The sequence below is a fragment of the Balaenoptera borealis genome (genome assembly GCF_965194805.1).
Source record: "Balaenoptera borealis genome assembly, chromosome: X".
In the NCBI taxonomy this organism is placed as follows: domain Eukaryota; kingdom Metazoa; phylum Chordata; class Mammalia; order Artiodactyla; family Balaenopteridae; genus Balaenoptera; species Balaenoptera borealis.
In genome coordinates, this window is record NC_138881.1 from 15,733,096 (window position 1) to 15,751,517 (window position 18,422).

Consider the following 18,422-nt stretch of genomic DNA (forward strand, 5'->3'; position numbering starts at 1 on the left):
TACATCCTTAGTTTGTTATTTAAAATGTGAGCTCTTAACTAACTCATTGTTTAAACAAGTAAGCAATTTACACCTATCTTGTTAACTACAGCTGGTGGCATTCTCTTGCAGACATTGTGGGGGCAATGGTGTGCTTTTGTGAATAAATTGAATTTAAAACACAGTTCTTTGGAGTTATTTTTCATATATTTGTCCTTTGTCTACACCTGTATTACATGTAGCATCTCAGGGTGGTGGCATGAATTTATTTAAAAGGAAAACCAAAAACTCATAAAAGTTCTGTAAGCTAAGAAACTGAACATTGAAGATCATTGGCAAAGTCCAGGGAGATAAATTGAACAATACATGCTTATCTATTCTACGTTCTGAACCAGAATAGGGCAAACTGTCCAAAGGGAATAGGAAAAGACTTGGACCGATGCCCACAGGGGCTGGAAACAGGCAGCTATCTCAGGGTAGTAACTTTATCTGACCCTTCAGGAGCTGGAGTTCTCTATCCCCCATAGCCCACATCAACACCTGTATTGCCAGATCATTTCAGAGGCAAAATGCCCCAAATGCAGTAAGGCAAGAAGTAGAGACGGATAGGAAGCAGCATGTTGTGTCCTAGGATTGATGGACCCCATGGCAAGCTGTGGTGAAGATTAGTGGGAGCAGGATGTGCTAGGAATTGTGGGCTGGGCAAACAGCTTCTTCAGAGAACCTTGCCCAGGCGGCCCAGGCTCAGACCAGCCAACCCAACGAGAAAGATGTTTGCTAAGGATCCAGGTTTTGAAATTGGGCTCCGGTGCATCAATCTGCCTTTGAAATTGAGGTTGCTAAAAAACCCAACTACCTGTTTTGCTGCCAGACACCAAGCGTGGTGAATCTCTTCCTATCTTAGCGAGGATGAGTTAAAAATGGGAGTCGGGGTGTGGCTTACGAAAAGACATGGCTACCCATGTCTTTCACTGCTCTGAAGATTTAAGAGCAGCACATAGTTCTAAAAAAAATTTTTTTTGTAACAAGCAGATGAAGTTGTCTCCTGAAGGAAAGCCAGGAGGATATGACCTCTATAGTGATAACAAGCTGAAACAAGGTAAAAATTGCAGAAGTCGGCTGAGATAAGGAAAGAAGATGAAGAAACCTAAAATGAAAGAAGTAAAAGAACAAAACTGATGTAGCAGTTTTGATTAATTCACTCATGAAATAGTCATTCATTAAATATTTATTGAACACCTACTATGCACCTGCCATTCTAGGCACTTGTGATGCAGTAGTGAACAAAACATATAAAGCAATTATGAAAAGTTCAACCTAAAAGTTACGAGATTTCTAGTGGAAACTATTAGAAAAATAGGAGTAGAGACAACATTTAAGGTTGCTAGAAGAAAACTTTTCTAAGTTCTTTGATTTCCAGGTACTATTAGTTCAAAATACACACACACACACACACACACACACACACACACACACACACACACACTCCCCTAGATATATTCTGATAATTTAAAATTTCCATTCCAAGGAAAAGGAAAAGTCCTAACAGCATCTAGGCAGAAAAGAAGAAGTTATCTACATCCAAACAAAAACCAAATTGACCTCGGAGTTCTTTTCTACAACACAAATACCAGAAGACCATCAGGGCATCGCTAGCCCGTTTGGAGCCTTATGTGGATTAGAAAATGGCAATTCTTCTTTTAAGATCTTTCATTTTCTTTTCTTTTTCTTTTTTGTTTGGCCAAGCCGTGCGGCTTGTGGGATCTTAGTTCCCTGACCAGGGACTGAACCTGGGCCCTCAGCAGTGAAAGTGCGGAGTCCTAACCACTGGACTGCCAGGGAATTCCCTTCATTTTCTTCTTGGAAAAGTATCTTAGTGTACGGATTTTGTTACAACAAGACACTTTACTCCTAACTACTGGAAACTTGCTTTAATAGACATACAAACCTGAGACATCTATGATGTGAATGGCACTTTCCAGGGCTTTGCAGGACACACAACCTTACAGTGACCCTGAGGATGGTGGAGAACATAAGGTTGTCTTCCTGAGAATTCTGTGCCTTCCAAGTTGCCATTCACGTGTGAGGACTTTCAGATATATGTAAAGACCTGGAAAGTAGGATACTTACTCAGAAAGCCATCCAAAGACAAATAGTGGCTGAGCAAAAACTTAATGCAAATTGAACACTCAAATATGTGAAAAACCACGGTAGGAAATATGTAGAGAAATAGAGACTATACACCTGAAACTAACACAGCAGTGTAAATCAACTATATTTCAATAAAAAAATTTTTTAAATGATCCAGACTCAGAGATACAGAGAACAGGCATGTGGTTGCCAAGGGGGAGAAGGGTAGGGAAAGGAAGGATTGGGAGCTTGGGATTAACAGACGCAAACTATTATATATAGGGTGGATAAACAACAAGGTCCTACCGTATAGTACAGGGAACTATATTCAACATCCTGTGATAAACCATAATGGAAAAGAATATGAAAAAGCGTATATATGTAAAACTGAATCACTTTGCTGTACAGCAGAAATTGACACAACATTGTAAATCGACTATACTTCAATAAAAATTTTAAAAATAATAAAAATAAACATGATCCAACTATATGCTGTCTATGAAAGACTCACTTTAGATCCAAAGAGACAAAAAGGTTGAAGTTGAAGAATAGAAAGAGATATTCCACAGAAATAGTAACCAAAAGAGAACAAGTGATTATATTATATATTATCAGACAAAATAGACTTTAATTTTTTTTAAAAAAGGTTACAATAGACAAGGACATTATACATTAACAAAAAGGTCAAATATAGGTGACTTCCCTGGCAGTGCAGTGGTTAAGACTCCACACTTCCATTGCAGGGAGCACAGGTTCCATCCCTGGACAGGGAAATAAGATCCAACATGCTGCAAAACGCGGCCAAAAAAAAAAAGAGGTCAAATATAGCAAGAGGATAACAACAACAAAAAAAAAAGAAATAGAGACTAAATATAATAGCTCATGTGTGTGTAATTACAAATTAAATATAGCAGCCAAAACCTATTCTCAATAATAGATTTATTTAACAAAATGATATAAGAAGTATCAGGGTCAGTAACCCCAGAGTAATTTAAAAACAGCTTAAGGTCACAGTAATTTAAACTGGTTCTGGCATAAGAATCAACAGGTCAATAGTATAGACTAGATTAAAAAGCTCTGAAAGAAAATCTAGAGTATATATATAAGGATGCTAAGATGCAGCAGAACTAAAAATCCATGCTAAAAGGTACTGGGAAAATTGGTTCAGTTTTTAGAAATTTAAATTTAGATTCCCTCACCATATAGCATATTAAAATAAATTACAAGGGAATAAAGACTTAAGGAACAAGATTAAATCATTGAAATATCGAGACAGATAGATGTGGATGAATATTAATCATATACAAGCTAAGTAAGGAGTTTGAGCACAAAAGTTGTGCACCTAATAACAAAGGCATGTATCAATAAATTTGACTATATAGTAATAAACTATGTTCAGCAACAGTAACAACAACACCCTAAATAATTCCATGTCCACAACAATCTGGGGAAAATATTTGTAACAAAATTTGTCAACAAGTTCACATTCATGAATCAGTAAGAAAAACATTAAGGTTAGTACACCTTATTTCACTTACCAGTTCATAGAAGCAAACCTTTGATCTCATTGGTGTCTAAAGATTTTTTTAATGATTGTATTTAGTGTTGGCTATGGTTGTAGCGTGGGTTCTCATGCTGCTGAAGGGAACTGTAAAATGATATATTTTTGGATATCAGTTTGGCAGTATTAGGAGCCTTTACCATTCATACCCTTTAACCCAGTTATATCAGTTACAGAATTTACTTTATGGAAATGAAGATGCAGATGTTGAAGTATGTTCATTGATAGACTGGTTAAATAACCATCCATTAAAAATGGTGGTTTTAAAAATTATTTAATGACGGGTCAAATGTTCCTTATACAATATCAAGTGAAATAAAAGCAACATACAGCACAATATATGTGTTCTCAAATTCTTCCAATTTGAGAAAAATTTACTGGAAGAAAATATACCAAAATGTTATTAGGAAGGGTTATATAGTTTATTTCTTTTTATGTTCCTTTTATACTCTTATACCCCTTTATGTTCTTTTATATGAGTTTGTATTATTTTTATAAGTAGTTTGAATAAAAGTAAAATGTTAAATTTTTCCCAGCATCTTCTGCCCTCATTGCATGTGTTTTCCACCAAACATTGGATTTTATGTAGAAAACTTCTGTCTGTTTGGCTTCGTTCTATAAGTAAATGTATAAACCATATTGAGTGTGTATGTGTCTGTGTGTGAGTGTTGAGGAGAAAGAGGATTTTCATGGTATCGGTGAAAGGATAAATAAAAGAATAAACATTTCATCTTATTTGACCCCCCTTCGGGCAACTGTTTTATACTGTAAATTCTATTTATGAGATGCCAGGAGAAAAAAATCTGATGAATTTCTTTCTTCAAGGTGGCAGTCATAAATTTAAATATGTAGTCATATCAGTGGACAGTTTTGACCTAAGCAAGACCTTTTATAAAATCAGGCAAAGTTTTAACACTTAGGATGCCATTTAAAAAATGTGCAATATAGGATGAAATGGTACCTGAAACAACACTCAGTTGAAATGTGGGCAGTCCTCCTCTCTTCCTGGATGCAATCCTGTTGCCCCTTTCTTTGTGCTGTGAGCAGTTTCTTTATCTAGGGCTTTGTACTTTCTCTTAGGCCGCAGGTGGGTTGCTAGCTAGAGCCATTTGAAAAGGAGCAGGGTAAGAAAACAGTGTCAGTGCATTAAGAGAGAGTAGCATACCTAGCAGAGTTACCTGGTACTACCTCTACTAATATTCTAGGTGATCTTCCTCCACATCACTTTGACTTTGCAGTTATTCCTTCTCAATAATGAAACAGTTACAATATCAGAAAGTACCTGGGTGGCTGAGTTTAAGTCAGAAGGTCTGCTGATGTACAAATAAATTGTATCCCCAAAGCTCTCTGTACTCTACAATTCTGTTCCTCCCTTAAAAACAAAAACATAATAACCTTAATAAGAATCTTTTTCCTCAATAGCCTATAGCACTTTCAGATAATTTTCCCCCTGTAACACCAATATGAAAGCTGGTATTTTCTTCTTTTTTCAACGGGCAGGTGAGAAACAGGGTTTGATTTACAGATATAGTTACAACTCAGAGTTTGTCTTTCAGCATAATGACTGAAATGGTAGCTTTTTTAAAACTTCTTTTTCCCCCCCTACTTATTTGATTCTCTTTGCTTTTGTAAGGAATCTAGGAGAAAAGCATATATTTTTAATAAGTTAATGATTTTGTACCCTGTTGGTTATTGCCTCGTATTGTGTCTGTTTTTCAAGTCTTTGTTTTGATGCAGGGACAAAGTTTTATAAAAGATTTGCTCTTACAGATCTGAAAGTATACCCACTTAGAGTAAAAAAGAACAGGCCTGAATCATTCAGAAGACCTTTTTATATGACATGTTGGCTTTGAAGAATCTATATATTATTTTACCAAAAGCTTTTTTATTCCTTTTATAGACTAGAATATCTTACATGAATTATTTAGCCTAGTTATACTTAATCTTTAGCATTTTCATTTCCTTCCCAGCCCTTATTTTCTTGTCTTCCAGCCAAAAAAGACCAGAAAAAAGGATTTGTGATGTTTTCAGTTTAAAATAGGGTTCTTCTCACCAACTACTTCTGCTAGTTCAGGAGAGCTAAATAAATGCAGGGGAAAGTTGGTGATTGGTATTTGGTGGCAAATGTTTATCCCATTTTGGATATGAAATGCCTATCAATGGGGAAGAGCTGGTGAACAACTAGATAGGTTTGTTAGGAAGAGGTAAGTGAAGGGAGGAGACTTGGAAGAGGTATTCTGCTACCAGCAACTACCAAGTATTATAGAAGCCTTTCCTCTGGTCTTAGAAACCCAATTAAATGTGTCCCTGGGTTTCAGATGGCAGTATAGATGCCAGTCTATTGTCAGCCATCCTGGCCCTTTTGCGTAGTCTCAAGACATTGACACTGCTGGTTCATCCATATTCTATTGCCAAATCTGTTCTTCGTCCCCCAGCCCCTCCACCTTCTCCTTTTCCTTCCCTGACAATGCCTGCAGGGTAGTAAGAAAGAGAATTTTGGAACTGAGAAATGAGGGACTGGGGAAGAGGAGGATTTATTTTTTATTCTCTGGGTTCTTGCTACTCTGTTTCAGAATGTACCCCCAGACAGTTGGGATTCCCAGTTTGAAAAACACTGGAGAATGACTTTTCTTCTGCCTCTTTTCCTTTGCAGGAAACGCATGAAATTGTGGCAATCAAGAAATTCAAGGACAGTGAAGGTATATATATACTTTTTCTTTTTATATTTAGTTTTTGTGAATAGAATATGGAAGAGATAAAATCTAGCTGATTAGACTCTGTTCCTCAGATTTTACGGTCTCAATCTCAGTAAATATATCTTAATTATCATCATGCTTTGCTTTGAAACATTTAGTTCCTCCCGTGTGAATCTTTTCAAATCTCATGATATCAGAAAATTCATCTTGTGTTTTAAGGGACAGTCAACACTGGAAATCTTGCTTCAAATGCTGGATAGAAAACATGCTATTTACACTGTTTCTAAATACTAACAGTTTAAAATGATAAAACTTACTTGAAGTAAATACTTCCTGGGTTCACACAAGTAGCAAGTGTTACGTTAAAGGCTTCAATATTGGTTACTGCGATCTCTGCTTCCTAGTTAGCTAGAAATATAAAGGTAAGTGGTATGTAAACAGTACAGAGGGAATGGTTTTATATTTAGAATAACTTACTGGGAAAATAAAAGCTTTTCAAGAAGAAATACCATACTTGGAGGCTTTGGTCACACATCCAGACCATTTCAAATGGAGTATTAAAATTACCCTATCCTGGACAAGAAAGTTTAAAATAAAGGATTAACAACAACAACAACAAAAATAGTGCACCAAAAAAAAAGTAATGTACAAAAGAAAAAATAAATAAAGCATTTCATTAGGCCATTAGGTTTTAAATCCAGACTCTTGGCCATCCAAATACAGCCAAGTAGAAAAACTGACCACAAAGACACACATGGCCTTTAAGAAGCTCTAGGCAGCATTTTTTCAATTTTTTTTTTTGACAGAGATCCGACAGCAGAAGTATTTTTTACCTCCTGCACAGTATCCTCATACATAATGTCATATATATAACTGAAGCAAAAGTTTCACAGAATTATTTATTTTATTAATGTGAGATTCTCCATTTTCTGTTCTTTCTTGCTCATATAAATTCATATAAGTGCCTATTTTGGCATGAAATACGTTGATGTCACCACTAATGAGTCACAACCTGCCATTTGAAAACAAGTGCTGCAGGAGTAAGAGGCCCCACCATAGCATCAACCTTCATATCTAATTGGAAGTGTGACAATAGGCATTCATAGCCTACCTTCATCAGCACACAGTGACTGTGCTGTAAGACACCAGCCTCTGTATTTGTGAAGTTTCATCACCCCTACCTTAGAGACTTAGCAAACATTAAATAACAAAAGGGCCTCGCTAACAACTCCTGGGGTAGATGCAGTAGTATTTGATGTAACCCAGCTCTGATGTGCTGGTTATGTGGAGCACAAGCACGTCAGCCAGGAATTTTAGCATTGGCTTGGCAGCCTTAAGGAGAAGGCAACAAAAAAATACTTTAGCTTGTTCTTTAAAAACAAAAACCAAAAAAGCCCTGCTTCCAATCATGTACCTGTAGTCTAGTGGGAAGCAATAGCCCCAGGCCAACCCCCTAGGAGACCATTGGAAATAAGCTCTTTGAGCAGTGGCTTTGGGCTAATCGCAGGTGGCCAGGAGACAAATGGTGATCTACTAAAAAGAGTGGTTGCAACAGTAGATCAAAGCATAACCTTTGCCTGTATATAAAGACTTCTGGCTGTGCATTCATCTTGTAAGGCACATTGTCAACCATCAGCTACCACCAAAAATAATAATTGTCATCAAATTTTTGAAAAGCAGTGCAATCTAGGCCATGTATGTCATTGCTGTTTTTAAGAAAACTAAATACCCAATTCTTCACAACCTCTATCCTATGAATACCAGTTCTTAGCTTCAGTTAAACAATATATTAGTCCCTGAATTACAGTACCTTCAGATTGGCAATCAGTAGTGTATCTGTTAAAATTCATTGAGCACTGGGGACTTCCCTGGCTGTCCAGCAGTTAAGACTCCGCACTTCCACTGCAGGGGGGTCGGGTTCGATCCCTGATCAGGGGAACTAAGATCCCACATGCCGTGTGGCGCGGCCAAAAAAAAAAAAAAAGAAAAGAAAAATTCATTGAGCACTGAGCCAGGTGCTATAAGAACAGTGAAGGTAAATCAGGTCCGGATACTTTCAAGAAACTTCTGACCTATTAACAGAATTAAGACCTGTAAATAAAAAGCAGTAAAACGGAGTAGAAAGCAGTCAGTGCCTGAATGACTTTGTATAATTTTGAGGTGAGAGAGATTGTTTCTTGCTCTGGCATCCCAGGGGTGTATGGATAGTCTAAACATTATAGGAAACATTTGATCAGTTTTTATTTCACTGAGCTGACAAAACATGAATCCACTCTGCCCTCATTTCTGCTGGGCCATCATCAGTTGCCATACCTCACAGGCATGCAGCCGCATCACCCACCCACTTTGCAGATGGACAGCTTTGTAAGTGCGCCTATACATACTTCCAGAGGGACACTTCCTAAATATTTCAGCAATAGAATCTAAAAACATATCCAATTATTCATAACTTTTTAGTTCCAAGCCTATTCTAGGCACACTTTCCTATTGTTTCCAGTTCCCCTGGGAGATCTCACACAATCTTTTCTGTCTTTACCCTTTTCCTCCCGCCAGAGTAGTATCATGCTTAATGGAAAGTAAGGGAAAATGTGTGGTAAACACCCTTTTGGAGTGTGAAGTGTACATAGATAGTCTAGTATAGGTGAGGATGTCCATTCAACCCCTATGTAAACCCCTTAATTCTGTATCAGTTTATCATCTTAAATTTTAGTCAGGCTAATTATAATAAAAAATACAGTTTCATGATAATATTGCCCTTATTGTCATATAGCTCTCATGAATTTCTTTTATTAGGTACTCTGAATATGTTCTTTTGATATTTTGGTAGTGACTTTTCCAAATCCAATGTTTAAAAATCTTCGTGAAGGTAATGAAATAATCCTGTGAAAGCATTGTTAAACTGAAATAGGATCTGAAATTGGTCTGACCCACGTTCAAGCTAATCAAGTATTCTTATGCTGATTATATCAAGGAATATTTTATGAGTATATATTACCTCCTGTTAGCTTTAAAAGATTATGATAATGTCCTGTTTTCTTGTTAAATTCATATGTATGCACAAATTTGCATGAAACATTTTTAAAACAACATTTTAAGGTAGACCACTATTTAGTTCAAGAAGTCCTTATTATCCCAGGACAATAGATTACTATTTAAAATGGAAACCAAAATTTCATAGTAAATAAAAAGTTAGATTGGGAGTTTAAGTTGAAAAAATGAAACTAAAATTATAAAAATAAGTTTATCTTACAGTTAACACAATTTAGATTATAATAGCAACTATGTACTGTTTCTTAGAAAAAAGAATCAATTGTTATCTTTTGGCAGGGTGGGGCAATTTTTACAGTAAAATTGTAGGCTAGGTCAGTGAATGACTTCCACAATAAAAAGGTCATTAAAAATATACAAAAGGCTTTGTCACTCTTCTCTTGGTTTTTGTATGTTCCTGTTTTTTTGTCTTCATCCTTGTTCATTTTTTATTCTCCAGTTGTTAGCTGATATAACACCATCAGATCATTTATAAGTGTGTGCCTGTGATTTTCCCTGAAAGACTTTGACACACTGGTGGGAATCAACACCTGTTAAAAGGAAGGAATGTTTGAGTGATGACAGTTTTATTTGAGATCACTTCATTTGTTAATATTTTCTTGTTTTGATGATTTTGCTTCTTTATACATCATCACAAATGTGGAGTCTCAGATAGATAATGAATTCTTAATGATATCCTGAATGATAGTATTATAAATTTGTCTATTAATGTAAATTCCCACATAGAAACATTAACTAATAAATACCTAACCGACCAGAAGTCTCCATAGAATTTTTTTTTAATTAATTAATTAATTTATTTATGGCTGTGTTGGGTCTTTGTTGCTGCGCGCAGGCTTTCTCTAGTTGCAGCGAGGGGGGGCTAATCTTCGTTGCGGTGCGCGGGCTTCTCATTGCAGTGGCTTCTCTTGTTGTGGAGCACGGGCTCTAGGCACATGGGCTTCAGTAGTTGTGGCTCGTGAGCTCTAGAGCGCAGGCTCAGTAGTGGTGGGGTACGGGGCTTAGTTGCTCCGCAGCATGTGGGATCTTCCCAGACCGGGGATCAAACCCGTGTCCCCTGCATTGGCAGGCGGATTCTTAACCAGTGCGCCACCAGGGAAGTCCCCTCCATAGAATTAATTCTGCTCAGTACATATTTGGATTTTTCTGAGAAGAGAAAAATGACCACAGACCAAAAAGATACTAGAGATTATTTAGTTAAAAGGTACTTTTCAGACTATGTATAATAATAAAGTTAGCCTAATCCTCCTACCTTTCCTATAATTCCTATCTTGCACAATGAGATTTGATGTTCAGATGATAATCTTCTATCACTATTGGATCATCATTTTCACATACACACATGTGCCAGTGTCTACGGTCCTCAATTTTTTAAATAATCCAAGAGCACTGATATAGATTAGATAGCTTTGGACCAGCAAGAATAAAAACATTGTTTAACCTTTAATTGAAGAAGCCCTGTGGTCTAAAATTTATATTTGACAAACATTTGGATCTTCTGATGTGACAACACCTTCTGTTTATTTGAACTTTTCAGTCCTTCCTGAATGTATGGGTGATGGGGTGAGGAGGGATCCTCCCCACTTGTCACTGGGCCTCCGTACATGGCAAGGAGGCTGACTCTCAGGGAGCTGTGTGGTAATCCATGGTTAACATGGAATTTAGGTTGTGTCTTTGCTTTTATATCAAATAAAATTGCTTGCATTTCATATTCTGCTGCTGCTTATGTTTCTGTAGATAAATATTTTCCCTTGGAATGGACATCTTTGTTCTTAATCATGACAAAATGTTTAATTGATCATCTGTTCTTTGCTCCAGTTTATTTCATCCTTATTTTTACCCAGACACTAGACAGCTCTATCCTGATCTTGGGATCAGGGGAACTCCAGTCTCTTATTTTGTATATTTGTAGAAAACAAGGGTTTATAATCTTTAAATTCAAGAACCGGATTTCTCTGTAAGAGAGGCTTTGAGACAAACTTTCCAAACCTTGGTTAAATAGAGAAATCAATTAACTAAGCTTGAGCATTCTGGCTAGTCATGATTTCACCACACTTCTTTTTAATGACCAAAATGGATCTCTTTCAAACTTCAGGGATTCTTCTAAGATTTGGTGAACATTTTGCACCTTTCATGGTTTAATACATTTCCATTGTGCTTTACCTGGCCTTCATCTCTGAAGATTTAAGTTTTCTCGTCATTTTTGGTATATATGACAGCAGCACCACCATTCAAAACCCCCTGGCCATGTTACTTGCCTCCTGTTGATGTTCCTTCTTCAGTCAGGGCAACCAGACTCAAAAATGGCACCCTTATGGTTTTGTGCAAGGATGGCTTGACTTTTCCCCACTTTGTACCTGTTTAAAGGTCCATTACGGGGGGCCTCTTTGGCTATACAAAAATGTCAGGTTTGTGATTTCATAAAGTAGGTTATAGTTATTTCTGGATTTCTTTTCTAAGCCCACAGTTCTTTAAAAATAGTTTTACAGAAGAGTTTCTGCTCATCTTTAGATTTTTCTCTTTTCGTCACTTACTTATCTTTGCATTTCTTTTGCTCCTGTGATCTTTATTCTTAAAAATTGTTTTCTTTTACTTTGAATCTCCCTTCTTGCTTTTTAGGTGTGTTAACTTGCAGCCTTACTGGCAAGCTTAGAAATAGGTTAGTTTTTGTTTTTTTTAACTTAATGTCCTTCTTCTACCATGCCATTTAGTCATCACTCAATAGAATTTATATAACTTTGTCATAATTGCTGCCTGTACTAAGCTAAACACCCTCCATGGTAATTGATGACCAGGTCCATCAGCATGCACATAAGCAGGAATCACATGGTGGGACCTTCAGCATCATCTAGTAGAACCCTAACTCTAGTTTACAGCTGAGGAACCACAGCTAGTATGTGATTAACTGAGACTAAGACACAGACCCCAGGATCTTCATTGAGTTTTTCTTCCGCCCACACCATGCTGCTTTGCCACATAGTTAAGCAGAAGCAGAGTCTAGACTTGGGTGTTCCGACTTGGGTGTTCCGACTCACTCTCCAAAGCTCGCTCACTGCCTTACACCAAGGCGCCTCCGTCCCTGTGTTCTACTTGGTGTGACATTCCCTTCACTTACCCTGAGAAAGTTATTCTTTGTAGACTTGGTTTCTTCATTTGTGAACTGGAGGAGCCTAGCCTAAATAAAAAGCCATGAGATTATTTCAACTGAAAGGCAGGGGTGTTTGTGCCCTCTTTAGTGGGCTGTGCTTCCACCTTTAAAAAACTGGCTCACTCAGCAGCTTTGCTACTTTCTGAACCCCTGAGGAGAGAAGCATTTGTAAGTGGAATGTTCATTCCTTTTCCCAATCATCTGATCATTTAGTGCCACAATTTTCATTATAAAGTACAGGGGGTAGGCCAGGAACCTTAAAAGTACTCAGAGGAACAAAATGATAGGACTCCCAAATAATGAAGAGTGTGCATTTTGCTTGCACTTAGGGAATTAATAACTCCACTTTCTACCTGTTCCCATTCATTACAATCTTAGTGCCGAAGTGCTTACCTCAACTTTTAATAACTTTGACTGACATAAATTAGAGGAGACTTCATTTCCTAAACAAGATGACTGCTCAAATGAAGTGGTTTTGGCTCTGCATGCTAAGTGATTTTGTGAGCTTCTTTTTGAAGATTTGTTTCCCTTTTCTCTCTAGCCATTGTTTAGCAAAGTCAGTATAGATTCGAATGATATAAATATATATAACAAAGTACCAAAATTCAGTGAGGTTTAGGCTCATAATCAATGAGATTTTAATGAAGAGAAATCATGGATTATTAGATTTGGAAAAGGCCATGGGACTTTTTAGGGTACATGTGTGGGTGCAGAGGAGTGCCCATTTAGTTATTTTATGAATGAAAAGTTAAATGGCTTGCCCAAAGTCACATGTTACAGTGTTATCTGGTTAAAAGGGTCCAAAATCTAGGTCTCCCAGATCCTACTCCAACGTTCCTTCTACGATAGCCATTCTGCTTTGGCCATTCGGCTTTATCTGTTAGCAAGGTGAAACTGCCACAAGTTGCTAATGATACAAAGCTCCCTTTTTTCAGTGCCAAGAATTCGCCAAGCTTTTGATTAGAAGAGGTATTCCAACTTTATTTACCTTTGACTTTGTTGCACCATTTATTTGTAACCAGCTCCAGCATAGCTTAGGGATGTTCTAACGACCGAATATATATGTGTTCTTGACTCTTGGTGCAGTCGGTTTTCTGGAGCCTCCATTTTTTATAATCACATATTGTAGAAGACTTACCGGGGCAGAGGTGAATAGGGGAAAATAAATTCAGTTTGTCTTAACTGTCTGAAAAGCTGCCTTTCAAAGTTCTGGAGAGAGAAGATTGAAAGCAGTGTCCTCAAAACTGAGAGGGCAAAGTGCCTATTGTTTGCTATCACATTGCTGCTTCCCATGTTTTAAGGGAATAAGAGCTAGCCACATATGGGCAAGGATTTCCTCATGGCACCAGTGAAGGCATTCGTGTAGGAAGTATTTATTGATCCCCTCTGTGCCGGGTCCGGTCCTAGGTGGTTGGGTGCGTGTTGTTGAACAGCAAGCAGAACTTAGACCTGTCCTCCTAGAGCTCTCGGATTAGCATGGAGATGGAGGCTTGCTTTGGTTTAGTGATCAAGTGACACTTAAACTGCAGCCTGAAGGAGCCAGCCCTGTAAAGAGTCTGGTAGTATAATGAGAGTTCTCGGCAGAGGGAACAAGCTCAAAGGCCCCAAGTTTGAAAAATAAAGTTTGGGGCTATTTTGGGAACCGAAAGACTAACGTGAGGGAGGGAGAGAAGGGCATGAGATGGGGATGGAAATGCAGACAAGGATCAGGTCATGAGTAGTATAGTTGTCTCTTGCTGAATTACTTCCTTATTAGAAGTAATTTTATTTGCTTCGTATTGAGATCTGTGTGGCAGATCTTAGAGACAGGTGGATTTTAGTTTGATTACCCTAACCTTGGGAGTAACTCAGATGGGACAGCAGAGAAGCAGGTTAACCTTCTTCATAAGACTGAAGACTTTTAGCTTCCCTAGGCTTTAGCAGTAGCAGTTCTGACAGTTACAAAATACTACTTCTCTGGTGCAGCCCCAATTTGCAGAACAGCTGGACATTTATCCCCCCCACAAGCCTCTCAGCCACTTCAGGAAGTCCCCTAGTCATGTCACGCACGTTGCCCCTACTGCCAGGTGGCCCCCCTGTTTCATGCTCTGACATGGGCCCTGTGAGTACCCAGTTCCCAGTTGACCCCCTTGATGTGGGCTATGCTACTGTCAGCCTTTGCTACTGCTGCTTCCTGCCTTCTGATAGGCAGTATCTCTCTCCTTTCCTAATCTGTGCTCCAGCATTCTCCAACAGCTTTCTTGAAGTAGGGAGAATATTTCCCTGGTGTAACCGTTTCGCAAAGGAGTGTTGACTTTGTTTTCTGTTTGTTACAGATATTCTGGGGCTACTGCCAAGCCCATGGTTTTGTTATAGTCTCTTTTCTTTAAACTCAGTTTGAATGGGGGTTAGGGGAATTCCCTGGCGGTCCAGTAGTTAGGACTTGGCGCTTTCACTGCCGGGCCGGGTTCAATCCCTGGTCTGGGAACTAAGATCCTGCACTGTGAGGTACGACCATAATCTGAGAAGTACTCCTGGTATTGCATTTAGGATCTCCCCTCCCCCTTTGGCCCCATTTAGGTTCTTTTCTCTTGTGTATCTTGCTTAGGAAACATATCTTCCTTGAAGGCATCTTCATCTTTCTCGTCCCTGTCCCCAAACTATTTTCTACCTTCCCAGACATGCCTGAACTTGAGGGTTACACAGCTTAGACTTTCAAGCTAGGATTCTGACCATTACCCAAAACCTTGGGGCCAAATATATTCTAGAATTCATAACTTTTAGATTTTAGAATGGAAATATGGCATGTCACTTTAGCATCCTGTAATCAGGTATTATTTCTAAAGCACAACATATGAATATTCATACTAAGTAGGATAAACAAAGACTGTCAGTGGTCTCGTATTAGTTCAGGATTTGCCTCTAAAGAGATTTGCCTTAAAGTTAGAAAAAGTATTCAATTTTTAGACTGATTTTTTTTTTTTTTTTTTGGTTTTTGGAATGCAGATAAGGGATTATGAACCTGTATCCTTCCTTGTATATACATATGTAAACATGACTGTTAGAATTTCCTGGCTAAATCTAAAGCTATTATAAAAACTCCTTTAACATGAAATATTGCCTTCCCTGCTCCCCTGCCAATTGATCCATTAGAGTTAATGTGACTTCTGTCCTTCCTCTGTGTCTGTGGGGGTTATCATGAGTGGAGTTGATGATACGAAAGGGTGTATTGGTTCAGCATAAGTTCTCCATCCCAGTACAGCTACACTACCTGGGATGGACAGACGGACGTGCCACAGGAGGACAGCAGGAACATGCAGCAGCCGCTATTCAAAGAGAAGATCAGACACCCTTAGAGTTCCCTGCAACTTGACTGTGACCTGCATTGTGCATGCCTGGCATATGACCTCTGCTTACAGAGGTGACTCACATGCAGCCTGGGGAATAAAATGCTCTTTTAAGACAAAGCTTCAGGCCAAACTTTAAAACATCAACTGCTACAGATGTTGCATAAAGGCTCCTCTGCACACTGATGTGGTTAATTCCTTTTTACCCTTTTAAACTCCTTCTTCCTCAGTATGTAGTGTTAGAGTTAAAATGACAGTGGATTTATATGTCGTATCTATAAGTCTGTTTTACATAAACACTTTGCAATAAGCAGTATAAGAAAATACAAGCAGAAAATTAGGTTCATGCTGGTCAAGTAAGCCTTTTCTTCTTTAAGTTTCTTATTCTTGATCCTTTCAACAAGAAAATGTGATATTGAATATTCCATCCTTGGACTTCTTATGCAGAAGTACTCAAAGTGGAAAGTGAAATTGGTATGTTTTCAATGTTCTTAGAATTTTTTGAATAGTGGTTTGAAGGCTTTAATTTTACTCTATTCACCATTGTTTACATTCTAGAAAATGAAGAAGTCAAGGAAACGACTTTACGAGAGCTTAAAATGCTTCGTACTCTCAAGCAGGAAAACATTGTGGAGTTAAAGGAAGCCTTTCGTCGGAGGGGGAAATTGTACTTGGTGTTTGAGTATGTTGAAAAAGTAAGTCACTAACTGACGCAATAGAGATTTGCCTCATTCTTTTATTTAGGGCTGTTTCTGATACTATTAAAGAAAGTATTATTATCTAGTATGACTTGTCATTGTGCTCATAATCTGACTTTAAAAATGACAGTAGTACCCATAATCATTAGAAGTCCTGAAAATATATTGAAGGATTTTGTACAATTTAACTGTAGAGAGATAAATTTAAACAATGTATTGGTTTGACTTCTGAAGTCTTAGACTCTATCTTCAACAAGTAATTTTTAGACTTGGTTTATTTTAATTAAACCTAAGCAAGGCCTCTGAGGGAGAGGCACGTAAATTGACAGTGATGACAGGCATAGGATGGGTGTCTGAATCAGACCTACAGTGGCTAATGAGCGGGCTCATGAAGCAGCCTTTTGTGAATTGCCAGTGCCGTGGCTTTATCTCAGGGAAGAAGATGTGCCAGGAGCCATAAGGTAAAGCTTGAGGAGGTAGATGTGACCACAAGTAAGGAATTAGAAGCATGGGAGAAAAGAAGAAAAGCACACATTGTTCGAGTTGTCTCTGTAATTGCTTCAATTTTTTTTTTTAATTGTTAACTCTTAGTGACAGTTTTAATCATATGACCTAAGGGCAAATGTCCGATACAGTAAACAATATTGTGTGCCTATGAATTTCTTGGACAGCAGCTGACTTATCACAGTTGGTTATTGTCAAGAACTAAGTGCCTTAACAAGAGTAGAATAAACTGGAGTCAGACAGAACTTTTACAGGTTTCCTTTGTGAGTAAAGGTGGCTCCTGCTGATTTCCTGTTATTATCTAAAGAAGATTAAGACTGGAGAGGTTTATCTTTGCTTTAGTCAATTCCCAGGTGCTTTTTATGTCATAAATGACAGAGTAGCACCACCAGCATCATCATTACGAAATGGAAAGCAGTGTTGCCAAGACGGCTGACCGGTAATGTGGCTTTTTAATTAATTCAACCTTTACAAGTTATTTTTCTAATTAATATGTATATAGTGATTTCATTACAAGCAAAACTTGAAAAAATATTACAAGGCTCTTTGTTGTTTTAAAACACTGTTTTATGTTTCTTTTCAAAAATCTGTTTAAAGGCTTCCTTTCCTGTGTCAATTTAGGTGTTTTCCTAAGGGGCATTTCCCACCAAAATAAAACTGAAGTTTGATATTTAAAAAAAAGTTATAAAAAAAGGATTGCTGTAAAATCAGATGCTTACTTTTTAGTTGTCAAAAATAATCATGCAGTTTGCAGTTTTCACTGCCAAATAATAAAATTCTGACAGATCTATTTCAGTTATCTTTTTTATTTCTGTTCTACTCATGGTGATTGTTCACGGTTAATAACAATTTCATATGAACAAATGGAGAAATTACCTCTGTGTATCAGACACTATGTAATGTCTCCAATCTCTGCTGGTAAGTGGCAGAGCTGCTACCAGAACTCCAGTCCTCTGACCTGCGAGCCTGGGATTCTTGTGCTGGCCTTATGGTTTTTCAGTGGAAGGTGACCATCACCCTCCCATCAGTGGCGGTGCCTAACGATTGACAATGAGTCTCAAGAGGGCAAGGAGAAAGATACTCTTAGGGGTAGGGGGTTGTAACAGAGACGCAGGATTACAGTGGCTTAAACAAAATAGAAGTTTCTCTCTCAGGTACAAATACAAAGGTAGGCGGGTATGGTAACTCTGCTCCACAGCCATAGGAGACCCAGGTTGCTTCTGCCTTTCTGCTCTACCACCCCTGAAATGTGGCCCTTGTCCTCAAGGTCAAGATGGAGCTCCAGCTATCACATCCCATTGGCCAGGACTTAGTTGTGTGGCCACACTAGCT

General features: G+C 38.1%; 1 protein-coding gene across 4 annotated transcripts in view; it reads left to right on the forward strand.

The window, feature by feature from the left end:
* CDKL5 (cyclin dependent kinase like 5) overlaps positions 1 to 18,422 on the forward strand; it is a 188,907-nt gene that overhangs the window by 111,023 nt on the left and 59,462 nt on the right. For all 4 annotated transcript variants that reach the window (XM_082375527.1, XM_082375528.1, XM_082375529.1 and 1 more), the window contains 2 exons: positions 6,324 to 6,369; positions 16,447 to 16,583. In XM_082375527.1, coding sequence (XP_082231653.1) covers positions 6,324 to 6,369; positions 16,447 to 16,583 — 183 coding nt within the window. The remainder of the gene's footprint in view (positions 1 to 6,323; positions 6,370 to 16,446; positions 16,584 to 18,422) is intronic.